Here is an 18,088-nt window from a genome sequence, read left to right as displayed (position 1 = left end):
AATGGCGTTTTTTTGTTTCGTTTTATTTCATTTCTGTTTCGTTTTCGAATAATGTTATTTTGTTTCGTTTCAGTTGCTAAGATGAATTGGACCAGTGAGCATCGCGCTTTCATTGTGGAAACGTTTATCAAGAACGAATCTGTAACTGCAACACAACGAGCGTTCCGTTTGCGCTTCAGACTTGGTAGACATGATCCCGTACCTGCTCGAAACACGATCTTGTTATGGGTTACTAACTTCAGAGCCAGTGGATCAGCATTGAAACGAAAAAGAAAGAAATTGCTACCATTCCCCCATGAAATCATCTGCCGATATAGATGTGTGTGTGTGTGTGTGTATGTGTGTGTGTATGTGTGTGTGTGTGTGTATGTGTGTGTGTGTGTGCATGTGTGCGTGTGTGCGCGTGTGTGCGTGTGTGTGCGTGTGTGCGTAGGTATGTATGTATGTATGTATATATGTATGTATATGTATGTATGTATGTATGTATGTATGTATATATATATATACATATATATATATATATATATATTGTTAGGCTCCGGATTTTAGTTATTGATCTGACTCCAAATTGCGATCAACACTTAACACATGAGTTGCTATGTCCCAATCCACACACTGGCGCACCTAACAATTTTGCGAGTTTGTTCTGTCAAAGAGAAGACCAGTAGATCAATCAGACCAAATTTACCAATTGTTTATTCCTGACAAAGCGAACTAATACAGGCCTGGGTCCCGGGTCCCTCACACTAAAACTCGTGCGTTTTTGTGACCACCAAAAGACGACACATTCTTCCGGGTTGCCCAGTTTTGAAAAAACACAATATGAATATTAAAGCATGCAAAACATTGTGTGATGATTGGTCGATGGCCATCTCCTCCCCGTCTAGGTGTTATTGCTGAGGTCAGGCAGTTGGGTTTTCCCCACGAAGCTCGACCACCTGGCAAGATGTTGTTCTCGTTTCTCACCGACCTTGAGGTGTTCTCGTCCGGTACTCCCTGTCTGGGCCTATTCCACAACACTTCGAAGAAAACAAGTTCATGCAGTTTGCCTGCACATTCTTCGCCACCTAGCAATCCACACGAGCACTCCAATACTAGATATTATATTAATATGATTATAAGTTTAACACAACCTTAAAAAATATGTTTGCAAACTGCCGAAAGCACATTTCCCTTTATTGTATATATTTTTAATGTTTTAAATGTGATAAGATTAAAAAACATTGCACATTTATGTTTGTGATGGTTGGATAATGTTCTCAAAATGTTTTTAATTAGATTCAATTACATTTAGGTTAATTTTAACACCAAAAGGTGTATTTATATCCACAGCCAACAAAACAAAAAACGTAAATTTTCACACCCTGGAAGAACACCAAGGTAAGGATCACAATTCAAATGCATTTTCACAACATGCTGGACCTACACAAAGGCAAGATCTGTCACGTCTCGTCCCCAACTGCTCCACTATGTGTCTGTTGTCTTGGTTTCTGTCTGTGTGCTCGCCCCTCCCGTCCTGTGTGCCCATGATCAGTGTGATTGTTCCCACCTGCCTCTCGTTACCTGTCATGTATATAAGTCCTGTCTGCCCCTCACTCCCGGTCGGATCATTGTTATGTGTCAACGTCATGATGTCTTTTTGGTTCCAGTTGCTGTCATTGGTAATGTCACCCGGTCATTTTGTTTCACGTCGTTTTAGGTCAGTCTTGTTGTTAGGTTTTGTTAATGAGTCATGTCGGTTGCCGAGTCTGTTAGTTTGCCTTTTTGAGTTCACCAATAAACCTTGGTCCAAGCTGCACTTGGTCGTCCTGCTCCATGCTCCACCCGACCGTGACAGAATGATCCGACCACCAAAACGCGCTTGGACCCCCCTCCACCACCAGCTCCCGCTGCGACGCACGATCCACGTCTGAGCAGGTTCCAGCGCCATGGGCTCCACAGCTGCCGTCTAACTTGCTCCTGCGACACCGGACCCGCGGCCGCCACCAGACTTCGCTCCAGCGACGCCGGACCCGCGGCCGCCACCAGACTTCGCTCCAGCGACGCCAGACCCGCGGCCGCCATGAGACTCGCGGCCACCATCGGGCCTCACCCCGGCATCACTGGACCCACGGCCGTCGTCGGACTTCTTGCCAGCAACGCCGGACCCGCGGTTGTCGCCGGACTTTGAGCCAGCTGCACCTGGCTCCACGCCCACTGCTGCGGCGCGTGATGGCTCCTGCCGCTACGCACAGCCACGCCTTCTGAAATGCCTCCGATCACGGTACGGACTTTCAGAGTTGCCGCCGATCGCGGTACAAACTTCCGGAGTCGCCGCCAATTGCCGTACGGACTTCCAGAGTTGCCGCCGATCGCGGCACAGACTTCCAGAGTCGCCGCCAATTGCTGTACGGACTTCCAGAGTCACCATCCGAGTGCATTTTATGTTTGGGTTGCCACCCGAGTGCGGTTCATGTTTGTGTTGCCGCAGTTTGCGGTTCATGTTAGGGTTGCCGCCCGAGTGCGGTTCAGGTTAGGGTTGCCGCCCGAGAGCGGTTCATGTTAGGGTTGCCGCCAGAGTGCAGTTCATGTTAGGGTCGCCGTCAGAGTGCGGTTCTGTCTCCCAAGTCGCCGCCCGAGTGCGGTTCTGTCCCCAAAGTTGCCGCCCGAGTGCGGTTCGGTTCCCCAAGTCGCCGCCCAAGCGCGGTTCAGTTCCCCAAGTCGCCGCCCGAGCGCGGTTCGGTTCCCCAAGTCGCCGCCCGAGCGCGGTTCGGTTCCCCAAGTCGCCGCCCGAGCGCGGTTCGGTTCCCCAAGTCGCCGCCCGAGCGCGGTTCGGTTCCCCAAGTCGCCGCCCGAGCGCGGTTCGGTTCCCCAAGTCTCCGCCCGAGTGCGGTTCTGTCCCTCAAGTCGCCGCCCGAGTGCGGTTCTGTCCCTCAAGTCGCCGCCCGAGTGCGGTTCTGTCTCCCAAGTCGCCGCCCGAGTGCGGTTCTGTCTCCCAAGTCGCCGCCCGAGTGCGGTTCTGTCTCCCAAGTCGCCGCCCGAGTGCGGTTCTGTCCCCAAAGTTGCCGCCCGAGTGCGGTTCGGTTCCCCAAGTCGCCGCCCAAGCGCGGTTCGGTTCCCCAAGTCGCCGCCCGAGCGCGGTTCGGTTCCCCAAGTCGCCGCCCGAGCGCGGTTCGGTTCCCCAAGTCGCCGCCCGAGCGCGGTTCGGTTCCCCAAGTCGCCGCCCGAGCGCGGTTCGGTTCCCCAAGTCGCCGCCCGAGCGCGGTTCGGTTCCCCAAGTCTCCGCCCGAGTGCGGTTCTGTCCCTCAAGTCTCCGCCCGAGTGCGGTTCTGTCTCCCAAGTTGCCGCCCGAGTGCGGTTCTGTCCCCCCAGTAGCCGCCCGAGTGCGGTTCTGTCCCCCCAGTAGCCGCCCGAGTGCGGTTCAGTTCCCCAAGTCGCCGCCCGAGTGCGGTTCAGTTCCCCAAGTCGCCGCCCGAGCGCGGTTCAGTTCCCCAAGTCGCCGCCCGAGCGCGGTTCGGTTCCCCAAGTCGCCGCCTGAGCGCGGTTCGGTTCCCCAAGTCGCCGCCCGAGCGCGGTTCGGTTCCCCAAGTCGCCGCCCGAGCGCGGTTCGGTTCCCCAAGTCGCCGCCCGAGTGCGGTTCAGGTTAGGGTTGCCGCCCGAGAGCGGTTCATGTTAGGGTTGCCGCCAGAGTGCGGTTCATGTTAGGGTTGCCGCCAGAGTGCGGTTCATGTTAGGGTCGCCGTCCGAGTGCAGTTCTGTCTCCCAAGTCGCCGCCCGAGTGCGGTTCGGTTGCCAAAGTTGCCGCCCGAGCGCGGTTCGGTTCCCCAAGTCGCCGCCCGAGTGCGGTTCGGTTCCCCAAGTCGCCGCCAGAGTGCGGTTCGGTTCCCGAAGTCGCCGCCAGAGTGCGGTTCTGTCCCTCAAGTCGCCGCCCGAGTGCGGTTCTGTCTCCCAAGTCGCCGCCCGAGTGCGGTTCTGTCTCCCAAGTCGCCGCCCGAGTGCGGTTCTGTCCCCCAAGTCGCCGCCCGAGTGCGGTTCTGTCTCCCAAGTCGCCGCCCGAGTGCGGTTCTGTCTCCCAAGTCGCCGCCCGAGTGCGGTTCTGTCCCCCAAGTAGCCGCCCGAGTGCGGTTCGGTTCCCCAAGTCGCCGCCCGAGTGCGGTTCGGTTCCCCAAGTTGCCGCCAGAGTGCGGTTCGGTTCCCCAAGTCGCCGCCAGAGTGCGGTTCGGTTCCCCAAGTCGCCGCCCGAGTGCGGTCCGGTTCCCCAAGTCGCCGCCCGAGTGCGGTCCGGTTCCCCAAGTCGCCGCCCGAGTGCGGTCCGGTTCCCCAAGTCGCCGCCCGAGTGCGGTTCTGTCTCCCAAGTCGCCGCCCGAGTGCGGTACTGTCCCCCTAGTCGCCGCCCGAGTGCGGTTCGGTTCCCCAAGTCGCCGCCCGAGTGCGGTTCGGTTCCCCCAGTGGCTGCCCGAGTGCGGTTCGGTTCCCCTAGTTTTTTTGGGGGGACGTCGGGAGCCGTCCCTTGTGGGGGGGTTTCTGTCACGTCTCGTCCCCAACTGCTCCACTATGTGTCTGTTGTCTTGGTTTCTGTCTGTGTGCTTGCCCCTCCCCTCCTGTGTGCCCATGATCAGTGTGATTGTTCCCACCTGCCTCTCGTTACCTGTAATGTATATAAGTCCTGTCTGCCCCTCACTCCCGGTCGGATCATTATGAGTCAACGTCATGATGTCTTTTTGGTTCCAGTTGCTGTCATTGGTAATGTCACCCGGTCATTTTGTTTCACGTCGTTTTCGGTCAGTCTTGTTGTTAGGTTTTGTTAATGAGTCATGTCGGTTGCCGAGTCTGTTAGTTTGCCTTTTTGAGTTCACCAATAAACCTTGGTCCAAGCTGCACTTGGTCGTCCTGCTCCATGCTCCACCCGACCGTGACAAGATCGCAGGTTAAAGGTATTAAAGAGAACCTTATTTAATGTTGAATAGATGTCAAGACGTTCAAATGATCACTAATAGCTATTAGCGGTCATTGGAACGTCTATTCAATAGATGTCAAAGAACCTTTCATGTTAGGTCTATGTGTTATAGTTGTGTTTTAGACGTCTAAGCGTACACGTCTATGTATGGTCGCGTCTATAGCAATAGACAGCTATGCTATAGACGCGCCCATACATAGCCGTCGAATAGTCGAAGAAACTTTCATATATAGACGTGTTTTAGACTGATTTTAGCGTAGACGTCCAGGCACTATATAGCGGTCTAATAGACGGCTTTTAGACCGGAAAATGCTCAGTGGGTTAGGTATGATACAACAATTCATTGACACTTATTAACCCCAATGTTGCGGCTCCGAGTCACGATGAGGGGCAAGTTTTGGTTTTCAAGCGTGTTTTTATTCCTCTTCAACTTTTCTCCCATACAGAGCCGCCTTTTTCACATGTCCGTCCTTCACTTTCCTCTTTTTGAACACACTAACTGATCACTGTGGTGCCTTTTTGGGCAGTCGGAGAAATCAACGTTAACAAACAAAAAAAAAAAAAAAAAAATCCAACGTAGTTAAGAAATCACCAGAAAGATCTCCATGACAATTGTGAACACACCGAAAGATAATAAATAAATGGAACATCACTCAAATATTGGTGATCCTGTTGAGTCTCACACCAAGAATGCTGTAAAAATTGCCTCATTTATTGAAAGACTTTTTATGTGAGTCGTTTGCTCTGGCTGGCTGTTCTTTGGATATAATATGGAGATACCCCGTAATATTTTTCTTTTTTGTATCATTTGAGCTTTGTTTTTGTCTTTGTCCGTTTGTACTTGCTATGTGTAATGGGATTGTTAGGGTATGGTAATGTACCTAATTTGTGTTTGGATAAATGGTTGGGGGGGTGGGGGGTGTCGCACAGTTTCCTCAACGAGTCGCCATGGAAACGAGACGCAAACATTCCAGTAAGGAGCGCGTGGACGAGGTAAGATGACGAGGATGCGCGCTTTTTTTGTCTCCACACTTGCAATTTACTTGGAATTGCTATTATTAGCTGAGTACAATAGCGGGTTTCGGGCATGTTACACAACTTTGAAAAACATTTTCGTCGTGACATTTGACATTTTAAACGTCTGACAATTGCATGCCGTCATCACATCACGACGATTAGGTTCACCAAGTTACCACAATGTCGTTGTGCCCCTTTAAATTTTGTATTTCAAATAAGAGTAAATAAATTCATTTTAAAATCTTACACAATATTTACCCCAGAAAAATCATGATCTCCAAATTTGTCGAGATTGAATTCAATACTTAAGTATCATGTTCTTTTTGCAATTCTGGTCCTGAAACTTCAATTCAGCTTATCTACAACTGCCCTATTACTTCTAAGTTTTGGAATGATGTTAAGAATTTTATACTCACTAAAGATAATATATGTATAGACATTAGAGCCAAATATAATGTACCTGTTTTTGAATCAGAGAATACTCCACTAATGCATGTTACTAATGTTCTACTGCCCGTGGGAAAGTTCCTTATTCACAAAGCAAAAGTTAATAATTCGTCTTCACTTCTATTTTTTTTGTCTGACCTGGAGTCATATGTCCGTGTTTTAGCTCTCGTTTCCAACAAGAAAAGTGCGCGTACATTGTTATTTTTAGAAAAGTTCTTTCGTGTGACCTTTGATCGAATTTAAATCATATTTGAATCTTAAGTTTTTATGTTGCATTTTCAAATTTGTGCTTTGATCTGTTTTATATGTGCATTCTATAAACAGAAAACTTGAATGTTTGCTATGCTTCTGCTAAATGTTTGCCAGAACAAGTTACCACAATCTCACAAACATGTAAAAAAATAATACAAGGCCAATCGTTTTATCAGTGATTAGCAAATTTTGATTTAGTTTCCCCCTCCTCCTCCAGTAATTGAAGTTGACATTGTACAGTATGTACTACATGCTATAACATAATGCAGGGGTCCCCAGACCCAGGTCCGCGGACCGGTGCCGGTCCGTGGGTCACTTGGTACCGGGCCGCCAAGCCGCACAGAAAAAATATATATATAATTTTTATCGACGATCAATTAATTCAGGTCAAGACGCTTGTCCCGGTCATGTGACACGTTTCCCCAGTCGAGCCCGCAAAGCTTGCAAAAATGAGTACGAATTTATTTTGAAAAATATAAAAAAAATTGGCAATTCTCTCCCAATTATATCCGTCGGTTCAGGTCAAGACGCTCGTCTCGGTCACGTGACATGTCACCTCAGTCGAGCGCGCGAAGCAAGCAAATATGAGCAAGAAACAGAAATGTTTGGAAAGCTTCTTCGAAAACGGAAAAAAGCCCAATGAGGAGATGGAAGAAGAAGAGGCTATGACTTCTAAGAAAAGGAAAGCTGCATTTAAAAGAACATTTCTGGAGTCTGACTTAACCACTTCGGGTGTCATTGTCTCCGATTACGCCTAGATGGGACCGGCTCGTTTCTGAGAAACAAGCTCAGTCCTCCCACTAATTCAACGTAATGGTGAGTTTTATTTTTATGGCGTTTATACTTGTTTTTATGCCAGTTGTATAATTTTATTTCATCGTATTTATATATTTATTATAAATGCATTATTTATTTATATGAATGTATTATTTATTTATATAAAGGCCGGTCCGCGAAAATATTTCTGACACGTAACCGGTTTGTGGCGCAAAAAAGGTTGGGGACCAGACATAACGTACACTCACACTGACATTCTTGCAAATAGAAAGCGACTCAAAAGAGCATCGCGATTTTCTCACTGGAGGCCGTTCGATGGTTGGATGTTAGGATGATTAAACAAACGAAAAGAAACATTTGCTTGATGTTTAGGCCACCTGAGTAACAAAGAGGAGGAGGACCAAGAAGATGCTCAGACAGGCGAAGAAAGTAGGTGGGGTGTCAGAGCTACCGCAGCGATGGCATCGAGCCAAACAAGAGGAAGTGGAGAGGAAAAGGGAGGAGCTTCTCACACTCTTCCTCACGGTAAGACTCAACGAGAGAGTTTGGGTGACCATGGTGACGATGATGCTCAGAGGCTGGCGTTGCATTATTATGCACAAGGGTCTGAAGTGGGCGCGTTTGTGGCCACAGGTCAAAGTTCATCGGGAGGAGCAAAACTCGCGTGTCAATTGGGCAAAGCTGGACCAGGCCTGGCGCGTCATCCTGCAGCGGGCACGCTCAGAACAGCTGCGGCATGACATCATCGTCTTGAGACAGACGTTAGAACAACAGCTGGATGGCCTGGACGATTTCATCAAGGTGTCAGTTAAAATGACAATGGTGACCAGAATGCGCACCACTTTCTCCTTGTTTCTTGGGCCGCTTCCTGTTTGACCCTCACAAAACTTGCTCTTTGACTCTTCCTTTGTTAGTTCCAGCTTGGCCACTCTTCTTGTTGGTTTCTCGCAACACGTCATTTGACCTAAAGAGCTCCTTTAGTGTTTATGCGACTTCCTGCTCGATGTTCGCATCACTTCCTTTCTGTTTCTTGGTTTTAGTTTCTCACGTCTCCTTACTTATTCCTTACTTGCCTTCATTTTTGATCTCTTGTGGCACTTTTTGTCACACTACTTCCTGTTTTTTTTTTGTTTTTTTTGAGGCAGGTCCTGTCAGGTGACCTGGAGGAGGCGGAGCGTCAGTGTTGCCGCGTGCGTCGCGTTCACCTTCATCACGCTGAGCGTTTGCGGACTTTGCTGGAAGAGCGCATGGTGTCTGTGCGGATCCACTGGGAGCAAAACATGAAATACATTGATCAAGGCTTCGGAGAAGACAGGTCGGTGGGCTGTCCACTAGAGTAAACAACCAAGATGCATTTCCTTAGCGCCGATTTGTGACCAAACTCATGTTGTCATTTTGATGCATCGCACTGATCGGGGGATTAACCGGTCTTCTGTTGCTGCTCGGGTCCAAATAAATCCTTGGAATCAAAATTTACTCAATGGCCAGGAAGCGACTCAAAAGAGCATCGCGACTTTCTCATTTCTCACTGATTCTGAAAGTAAACATTTTTTGTAATTTCATGTTTCAACTCTTACTGCACGCAAACTAATCGACACTATGCAAGGTGACAAAACGGGCATAAAACAATTCCCCATGTATTGAAATAAGAAAAGTCGCATCCATTGGATGGCAAACAAGTGGGCTGTGTCCCTCCACAATGGTGCAAACAATCCTTTCGAGTTGCGCCAGTTTGAGTGAAAGAAAAAAAAAAGTGAAAACAAAACGCATGGTTTAAAGAAGGCCAAACAGATGACATGCTAATGCACTAAGTTGCTACCTGCAGTAACAACATGGCAGTGGAGTCCCAACATCAGCGTCGGCGCTTAGAGGATGCAGTACTGACGTCGCGGAGGCATGATGATGTCATGCGCCAAGTGCACGCGGCGTACGGCGACATTATGGCAGCCCAGCGCGACGCTCACCGCGAGCGGGTACGTCGACAACCGCTCGCTCTCACTTCCTGGACGCTGTGTTTGTTTTAGATGGCTAATTTGTTGTTGCGCCCTCCTGTCAGGTGTCGGCGCTATGCAGCGCCAACGAGAAGATGGAGGAGAAACGACATGAAAAGCAGGAACTGGAAGAGGAGGTGAAACAGAAAGTGGAGCAGGCGTGCCGCCTGGCCCAACTTCTGATGTCCAGAAACCAACGACTGATGAATGACACTGGCAAGGACGTGACGAGAGTGCGCAGGCTGCAGGTGACACCCTGGCGAGCGTTTAGCAGCCAGGGGGCGTTACCTCAGTTACATAACCCTAACCCTCACCTTCAGGTCGCCGTCAGCAGCCTATGCGCCCAGCTAAGCGCCTTCCAGACAGAAATGACGTCCGGCGCAGAAGCGCTGACGTCGGCGAGCATCGAGGTGGCGGCCAAGGCGACGAGTCTTGGCCGCCACCTGACCGAAGCCCGCCGGGCGTCCGGGAAACGTCTGTCCGTGCTGGCGCTCCAGACAGACGCCGCTGCGCACAAGCTGAGGGCGCTAGTCGCCAAGGTGTCAGAGTAAGGTCGTCGTGGAAACAGAGAGTAGAGGCCGAGGCACTGACCATCGTTTTGTCTGCAGGGTGAAAAAGTTCTGTTCGCCGCCTCTTTGTGCAGCCAGCTTGAACTCGCAACGACTTGGTGGCCAAGCAGCGGCAAAGACGACGAGCGTCCAATAAAGACACGACCGACCGAGGTAGGAGTTGGCCGCATGTAAAAAATGTTTGACAAAATAACGTAGTATGGTTAGGGTTTCAAAGTAGTCTTTCAAACTAGGGTTGGGGGTTTCAAAGTAGGACCAAGTATAGTAAAACCTTACATGGTACATTGCTTTGGTTAAAAAGAAAAAATAAGACCATGTATAGTGAGGGTTTTTTTCTTTTTTTTTTACCAAAAATATTGAAAAATGCAGAATCAGAATAACATGGCATTCACATGCACAATGAGCGAAGTGGTGAAACAGTAGCTTAGTAAACTAAGTACATTTTTACATTTAGGCTCTCGAGACTTTAGGGACTTGATGTTTGCGCATGCAGACGTTTCCGGAATGTTACCAGATGAGTTGCCTTCTCAACTGGGACCTGGTGCAGCAAGACACGCTGGCCAAACGCTTGGAGGAGCTGCGTCGTGACAACCGTCGGCTCAGGCTTCTGCTACGCCGCTGTCTGCACGGCGCGGCGCTCGGAGGAGGCCCCGCACTCGTCGCCATTGAAGCAGCGCCCGTCGCGGGCGCACACCCAGTCGGAACGTCGCGCCATAACGTCATCGAGGCCAACGCCGTCGTCAGAAACTCACTTACCTAACAAGGACACCTGTGGCCACGAAGCAGACTTTTACTTTGGAGGCGCCACATGCCACGGAGCTCCTGAGCGCCTCTCGTTCTTTCTGAAACAAATTGCCCCGAAGCAGGGACGTGCGCCTCCCCTGCCCTCATGAGAAGGGGAAAAACTAATTCAGTTGTTTTAATTTTAAAGTTATTTTCCTTTTAATTTCAATAGTTTTGTATCATTTTTAACCAAAATCGCTGAATTTTTATAGTTATTTTAAAACCGAAGACGATTCGCTCGAAGGTAATCACACGGATGCCCATGCTCTCTGTCTTTATGTCGCTGTTTAAGTGTTCAAACACTGGCTATATTAACTAATTTCCGTAGTTAAGCTGATGTATTGAATATCTAGTGTTTTTTTGTCATCTGTCTGTAACGTCGTGTTTCTTAAGATGAACAAAACGGCTTTGAAAAGAGACCTTACAGAGGCTACGAAAAAAGGTTCTCCAGCCTTATGGCAGGGGGTGCCAGTGATCCCCGGGATGCTTCAAACACCTACCTGTAGAATAAGAGATCTCCAGTTCAAATTTACAGTGAGCAACTGAGGAGCAGTCGTCCATTTATTTCGTTTTACATTCGGGTTTTTTTTCTTCCGTTTTTACATTTCGTTTTACAATGTAATATATATATTAAAGGGAAATGTGCTTTCGGGAGTTTGCGAACATATTTTTTAAGGTTGTGTTAAACTTATAATCATATTAATATCTAGTATTGGAGTGCTCGTGTGGATTGGTGGGTGGCGAAGAATGTGCAGGCAAACTGCATGAACTTGTTTTCTTCGAAGTGTTGTAGAATAGGCCCGGATAGGGAGTACCGGACGAGAACACCTCAAGGTCGGTGAGGAACGAGAACAACAGCACGTGTATGTGGCCGGGCTTCGAGGGGAAAACCCAACCGCCTGACCTCAGCAACACCTGGACGGGGAGGAGATGGCCATCGACCAATCATCTCACAATATTTTGCATGCTTTAATATTCATATTGTGTTTCTTTAAAACTGGGCAACCCGGAAGAATGTGTCGTCTTTTGGTGGTCACAAAAACGCACGAGTTTTAGTGTGAGGGACCCGGGACCCAGGCCTGTATTAGTGCGCTTTGTCAGGAATAAACAACTGGTAAATTTGGTCTGATTGATCTACTGGTCTTCTCTCTGACAGAACGAACTCGCAAAATTGTTAGGTGCGCCAGTGTGTGGATTAGGACATAGCAATTTATGTGTTAAGTGTTGATCGCAATTTGGAGTCAGATCAATAACTAGAATCCGTAACCTAACAATATATACAATACATATACAAACGATTTTCAACTATGGATTTTCGGTCGAAGCAGGAGGTCATCAGTAAAGGAAGAGCAACTCCGGAGTTAAAAGGTTTGATTCGGAAAACGGGACTTCGGAACGGAGTGGTACGCACAATCGAAAATAAGTTTTTGATTCCATGTGCTTTATTGAGTGTTTTTATGTGACTGCTGATATGAGATTTTAATTCAAATAGTTCAAATTAAATAATGAATAAGCCACACTAGAGCAGCGTTTCCAAACCTTTTTTGTGACACGGTTAGGTGCCGGACAAATTTTACCGGGGGGGCGTCAGTGCCTCCCCCAGTCATGAACCTCACCGCACATCACTGCTCTGAAGCACTGCCTCGGAGCATGTCTCGCAGCGGCTGCTCACGTGAGGAAAGTGTTGAAGTGTCGGTTTCCTGGGTGTCAACGGCTTCAGTGTATCGAAACATTGCACTGGCTCAGCGAATGTTGCACTTTGCGATTGGTTCGAAGCGTTTGGCACACTTCAGTAGTTTGACAAGCGCTAAACTGCTACTGTGTAAAAAAATGCAGCAATATTACTTTAAAATGTTGGGTAGCGACGAGTATTGTGTGGCGTTAGTGGCGATTTTAGTGACTTTTGACATTTGTTTAATTTTCGATAGCAAATAGAGTTTAGGGTTCTCAAATCATGTGTGCTCATTTACGATTGTTAAATTTGTCCCCTAGAGATCAGTGTTTACCAGGCCTCAGACACTTCGAACCATTTGACACAATGCTTCAGACGGCTCCATTCGCCCAATGTCGTTACTTCCCAACAATTAAATCAAACGCAAGTTGGAAGACTAGAAAAAATACTTTTATTGTAATCATGCAGGACACCGACAAGAAGTAACACGTCGGGTGATCAATGTCAGCTGCTCACCACACTTAATCACTTAAGTTAAAAAAATAAAAAGAGCCATTCAGCGCAGGCTCCAGGAGGTCTCTGGTTGGACGGTTTCTCCTGGAGTCTCGACTTCCTTAATGTGGATATCGAAGCCTATGAGAAAACGTGAGAACGACAGCAGTGAGCGATGTGGCGTGGATCTGCTCCTTCCTAGCAGATGCTATGTGATCAACCAATCAAGGAGGTGACTTGTTTGAAAAATAAAAATAAATAATATTGATGAGTTGTCAGTCATTTCCTTGACTTTGAGCTCATTGCAGTTATCATGCTGTCATCTCAAGAATTCAGGGACAGGAGGTAGAGGAGCAAAGACTTGAAAGCCCGCCAAAACTTCCTGACGGAATGGAGATTTCTGATTGGCCGGCTGCTGCTTAGGTCTGAAATCCAAAATAAATCGGGTCTAATTTGGACCAGTCGTTACGTTTCTATGGCTGTCACACTGACTGGCCAGTGAATTGAGACATCAAATTGGCTCGCTGGGATCCACAAGACAGCTGTCCTGAGTCCCGTCATAATCGATCACGACCAATCTGAATCGTAATTCCAGAAACTGGAAGAAGAGGTGTCGGGCCATGAGGGATCCTTGTTTGATTTTAAAATATAAAAAAAAAAAACTCATGCCATCGGCGACTTAATGGACGTATCCGATTGACTGGCTATCGCTGCTGAGGCGTATCATATGCGCACGCTGACAGAATCCTGTCCTAACTAATTGGGCTCAATCATTTTAGTTATGTCATCACACAAACATAACAAAAAACCAACGATTGCTCGCGATGTCAGCAACAACACGGCCAGTTGGCCAGCTGCAGTCCCGAGTCCCGTCTTGACCGATCGGAATCAATCTGGTCTCATCAGAATCTATCGTCCGTTTGAAGTTAAGTTTTTTACCGACGTGTTCTAGAAGCGTTGGTGAAGAAAACGCATCACCTCACTGCCATCTTTGTCGGTGAAGCGAGCCCGAGGACCACCGGCTGACAGGAGCGTCGGGATTGGACGACAAACAACTGATGGGGTGACGTGGAAGAGGGGCTTTAGTGTCATGTGGACCAATGATGTCATTGGTCAGCTGCCTGTGTCGGTCTTCAGGCGGCGTGCATGGCGGTGATTCAGCGTCACGTGCGCAGGGTTCCCTGTAGGCGGGGAGGGCAGACCCTACACGTAAACCCTGGCGAGGGCGTCAGCTCCGGCCGAGGCAATGTAGGCCTTGGAAGGGTGAAAGGTCACGTCGTAAATGGCCTCGTCGCTCTTCTTGCGGTGTGCTGTGATCTCCTGCACGCATGTCTTGGAGTCCAGATTCCATAAGCGCAGCGAGCAGTCGTGACCTGAAACCGCGGCAACGACAACGGTTATACCATCGGAGGCCAGGCCACCTTGTCTGACGAGCCACGCCCACTTTTAAGGGGCAAAAGCGGGCAAACTTACTGCCGGACATCAAGTAGATCCCGTTTGGATCCACCGCCAGGCTGGTGACAGCGTCCAGGTGGGCCACCATGGCGTGGATTACATTACCTGCGAGCGCACACACGCACGCAAGCAGGCACACACAGACACAAACACACGTACCATTTATACAAACAATACTTGCGTGGAGCCACACACCTTAGCACAAGCACAGACGTGTGTGCGGACAATGACGCATGCTCAAAAAGGTATACACAGTGGAGTTGCAAACAATGATGAATTCAATAATCAATTAAGCCATTAATTAATGGATGAAGTGGATTAAAAGAAATACCGTATTTGTCGGTGTATAAGTCGACTCGGTGTTTAAGTCGACCCCCTAAAATTCGACGGAAATTTACGATTTTATGATATATCCTTTGTATAAGTCGAGCTCAATTGTTGCATTATATTAAACTTCAAAATTCAATCAGAAATATGCGAAATTTATTGACGAAATGTGTTCAAATTCCGGGAGGCCGTGCGCATGCGCAGTGGCCGGAAATAGCTCCAGCCGAGCGGATCGGCTGTTTATAAGCACCGCGGAGGAGATCGCGGAGCCTCATTCGACTTCCAGCGGCCGGCGAGCTCGTGCACGCTGCCCGGCACCACCGGGAGGCCGGAAATAGCTCCAAGCCGAGCGGATCGGCACTTTATAAGCACTGCGGAGGAGATCGCGGAGCCTCATTCGACTTCCAGCGGCCGGCACATCCGGGAGGCCGTGCGCATGCGCCAAGTGGCCGAAAATAGCTCCCGCCGAGCGGATCGGCTGTTTATAAGCACCGCGGAGGAGATCGCGGAGCCTCATTCGACTTCCAGCGGCCGGCGAGCTCGCGCACGCCACCCGGCACATCCGGGAGGCCGTGCGCACGCGCCAAGTGGCCGAAAATAGCTCCCGCCGAGCGGATCGGCACTTTATAAGCACCGCGGATGAAATCGCGGAGCCTCATTCGACTTCCAGCGGCCGGCGAGCGGCACATCCGGGAGGCCGTGCGCACGCGCCAAGTGGCCGAAAATAGCTCCCGCCGAGCGGATCGGCTGTTTATAAGCACCGCGGAGGAGATCGCGGAGCCTCATTCGACTTCCAGCGGCCGGCGAGCTCGCGCACGCCGCCCGGCACATCCGGGAGGCCGTGCGCACGCGCCAAGTGGCCGAAAATAGCTCCCGCTGAGTGGATCGGCACTTTATAAGCACCGCGGATGAAATCGCGGAGCCTCGGCTGGTTCCCCAGGTCGGCCATAACAAGTGAAAATCCGGCCTCTTCCCCTGGAAGTCCGGCCAAGTTTGTCGAATATTTTCTAAGTGCCAACGACTCAACCGCTGTAAAGTGTCCGCCTCGGCTGGTTCCTCCGGTCGGCCAGAACAAGTGAAAATTCGCCTCTTCCCCTGGAAGTCTGGCCAAGTTTGGCGAATATTTTCTAAGTGCCAACGACATTCATTTAGACATGGCGATTGAATGTTTACGTACCGGTAGTTATTGTCGTTGCTTGACGCGCGATGACTCGCACATTCGCTCAATACCCAGTACTTCCCCCTAGCAGTCATCGTCACTGTCTGGCTTTCGATGTCCGTTATTGAGGTGAGAATATTTGAAATTGTTGCTGAGGATGCGTGTTAATGCGACGAACGCTTTATAATGATTCAGTTTCTCGCTGTTTGATGAGCCTGACGGACGCACACCCACGCACAATGAGATGCATGAGAAACGGCCTTGGTTACCATCACATTTGAAGCGATGAATATGAAGTTAAATTTTATGACTCGGTGTATAAGTCGAGGTCGATTTTTTTCGGTCGATTTTGGATCGAAAAAGGTCGAGCAATATACCGGCAAATACGGTAATTCCCATTTTTGGATTCCGAAACTGGCAACACGCTGACGCACTGGTTAGCATGTCCGACTCACAGTTCAGAGGTTGCGGATTTGATTCCACCTCCCCTGTGTGGAGTTTGCATGTTCTCCCCGGGCCTGCGTGGGTTTTCCCCAGGATTTCCAGTTTCCTCCCACATCCCAAAAACATGCTTGGTAGGCTAATTGATCCCTCCAAATTGCCCATAGGTGTGAGTGCGTGTGCGAATGGTTGTTCATCTCTACGTGCCCTGCGATTGGGCGGCCAACCAGTTCGGGGTGTCCCCTGCCTTCTGCCCGATGACTGCTGGGATAAGCTCCAGCACGCCCGCGACCCACGTGGGGATAAGCGGTATGGTATGGTATGGTACGATGTATGGCTGGATGGCTAGACGAACGGATTCCTGAACAGGGCAAATTTGTAAACGTCTTATTTGGATCCGACACAAAGAAATCGCAGATTATTTACGTAGCGTTGGCAGGACGAAATTTGGAGCATTCAGACAACTTGATGAGCTGTCGATGATTGGCAACGCACCTCCAACAGGCAGACGGGCGAACGCGGCCCGCAGGTGGCTGTTACCTGACTTGTTGTCGAAAAACTTGATGCTTCTGTCCTCGTGTGCCGTGATGGTGACAGCCAGGGTGGGATGGCCCACCGCCCTGTAGATATGATGGCAGCCAGGACGGCCTGTGTGTGGAGTCACATGGTGGGACAAAATGGCCGCTTTAAGTGGGCATCATCAAGCACCGGGACCACATTTGGCGGATGGCAAAACCACGTTTGATGTGTGCACTTACTTCCTTGGCTCTGGCCTTTCAGCACCAGCGCACTCTGAGCCGTCTCCAGGTCGTAGAGCACCACATCTCCGCTGTCAAATGACACCACGGCGCGGGCGGGGTCACAGCCGTCAAAGTTCACCGAGGTGGGGATGCCGTGCTCTATGTGCGCACAAAGCCATGATGTGGGATGAGTGTGAGTGTGTGTGTGCGTGCACGGTGCTGCTGACCTGCGGCGGCATTCAAAGTGCTGATGCAGGGGTTCTCCTCACGAGGGTTCCACAGCTTGACCGTCCCATCGGCCGAGCAGGACAGGAGGCGGTTCTTGATGCCGCTGTAGGCCAAAGCCCACACGGCATCCACATGGCCCAACCACGTCCCTGCCAGCGCGCCAGCGTCTGGAAAAAAGGAAAACGCAAGGAAAAAAGGACCCAATGGCGGCGGCAAGGTAACCTCCGAATGGGACAGAATCGCAATCCCGCTCCGATCTTTTGACTTGAAAATCAAAACACTTTTTTAATTGGAGGGGGGCGCGCTAACACATGCCGCTGCCCCTTGTTTTGGTGGCATCTGGCCACTGTTTGTTGCAACCAAACGCCCGCAGGCTTGGTCTTTAAAAAATGCCCTTTCGCACCGTTCGTCAAGAAATGATGTTTGTCAAAGGCATGTTAAAAACGACAAGCCGGGCTCAAGCGGGCTCCTCCCCGACATATGCAGCTCTTCTCTTTAGCACAGTGCTTCTCAATAATTTTCTGTGGTGCCCCCCCTAGGGAGAAGAAAACATTTTGCGCCCCCCCCCATGTTATTAACATTAAAGAAAACAAAATATAAATAAAAAAGATAGATCAACTTACAATAAAGAATAACTATTAATAACATTGTTTTTTAGTCTGTAACAGAACAGATTCAATGTGCATCACTTTGCCTGAAATTAAAAATAAATTATAACTAAACTATAAACATTCTTGACCAACTGCCATTTTATGCTGGAAAAAATACAACAAAATAATCATGAACGTACATAATATCAAAT

The 18,088-nt window shown here is 49.4% G+C and overlaps 2 protein-coding genes across 13 annotated transcripts in view; one reads left to right on the top strand and one right to left on the bottom strand.

Moving 5' to 3' along the window:
- Nucleotides 1–5,255: 5,255 nt before the first annotated feature.
- On the top strand, nt 5,256–11,915 carry LOC148385682 (dynein regulatory complex subunit 2-like). Of its 7 annotated transcripts, none has more exons than XM_088401209.1 (9): nt 5,256–7,468; nt 7,802–7,954; nt 8,063–8,230; nt 8,575–8,744; nt 9,255–9,402; nt 9,486–9,668; nt 9,741–9,959; nt 10,029–10,142; nt 10,483–11,915. In XM_088401209.1, exons 2-9 carry the CDS (start codon nt 7,838–7,840, stop codon nt 10,747–10,749), a joined length of 1,386 nt encoding a protein of 461 aa, XP_088257335.1. In that variant the 5' UTR covers nt 5,256–7,468; nt 7,802–7,837; the 3' UTR covers nt 10,750–11,915. The 7 variants fall into 7 exon arrangements, with proteins under 7 accessions (XP_088257335.1, XP_088257336.1, XP_088257337.1 ...); XM_088401210.1 differs by having other exon boundaries at nt 5,888–5,929; XM_088401211.1 differs by lacking the exon at nt 5,256–7,468 and having other exon boundaries at nt 7,476–7,954; nt 10,504–11,915.
- A 957-nt stretch (nt 11,916–12,872) lies between these two features.
- The window catches only part of strn3 (striatin, calmodulin binding protein 3), a 30,706-nt gene continuing 25,490 nt past the window's right edge, over nt 12,873–18,088 (bottom strand). For 5 of the 6 annotated variants that reach the window (XM_088401202.1, XM_088401203.1, XM_088401204.1 and 2 more), the window contains 5 exons: nt 17,286–17,453; nt 17,077–17,217; nt 16,859–16,966; nt 14,410–14,496; nt 12,873–14,309 (listed from right to left, as the gene is read on the bottom strand). In XM_088401202.1, coding sequence (XP_088257328.1) covers nt 14,140–14,309; nt 14,410–14,496; nt 16,859–16,966; nt 17,077–17,217; nt 17,286–17,453 — 674 coding nt within the window. In that variant the 3' untranslated portion in view covers nt 12,873–14,139. The remainder of the gene's footprint in view (nt 14,310–14,409; nt 14,497–16,858; nt 16,967–17,076; nt 17,218–17,285; nt 17,454–18,088) is intronic. The other variant, XR_015863519.1, reaches the window with a different exon arrangement.

The sequence above is a fragment of the Syngnathus floridae genome, chromosome 16 (assembly GCF_059516105.1).
Source record: "Syngnathus floridae isolate MCC-2025c chromosome 16, RoL_Sflo_1.0, whole genome shotgun sequence".
NCBI lineage: Eukaryota > Metazoa > Chordata > Actinopteri > Syngnathiformes > Syngnathidae > Syngnathus > Syngnathus floridae.
Note: the sequence above shows the minus strand (reverse complement) of the source record. Positions and strands in the feature narration are given on the sequence as shown.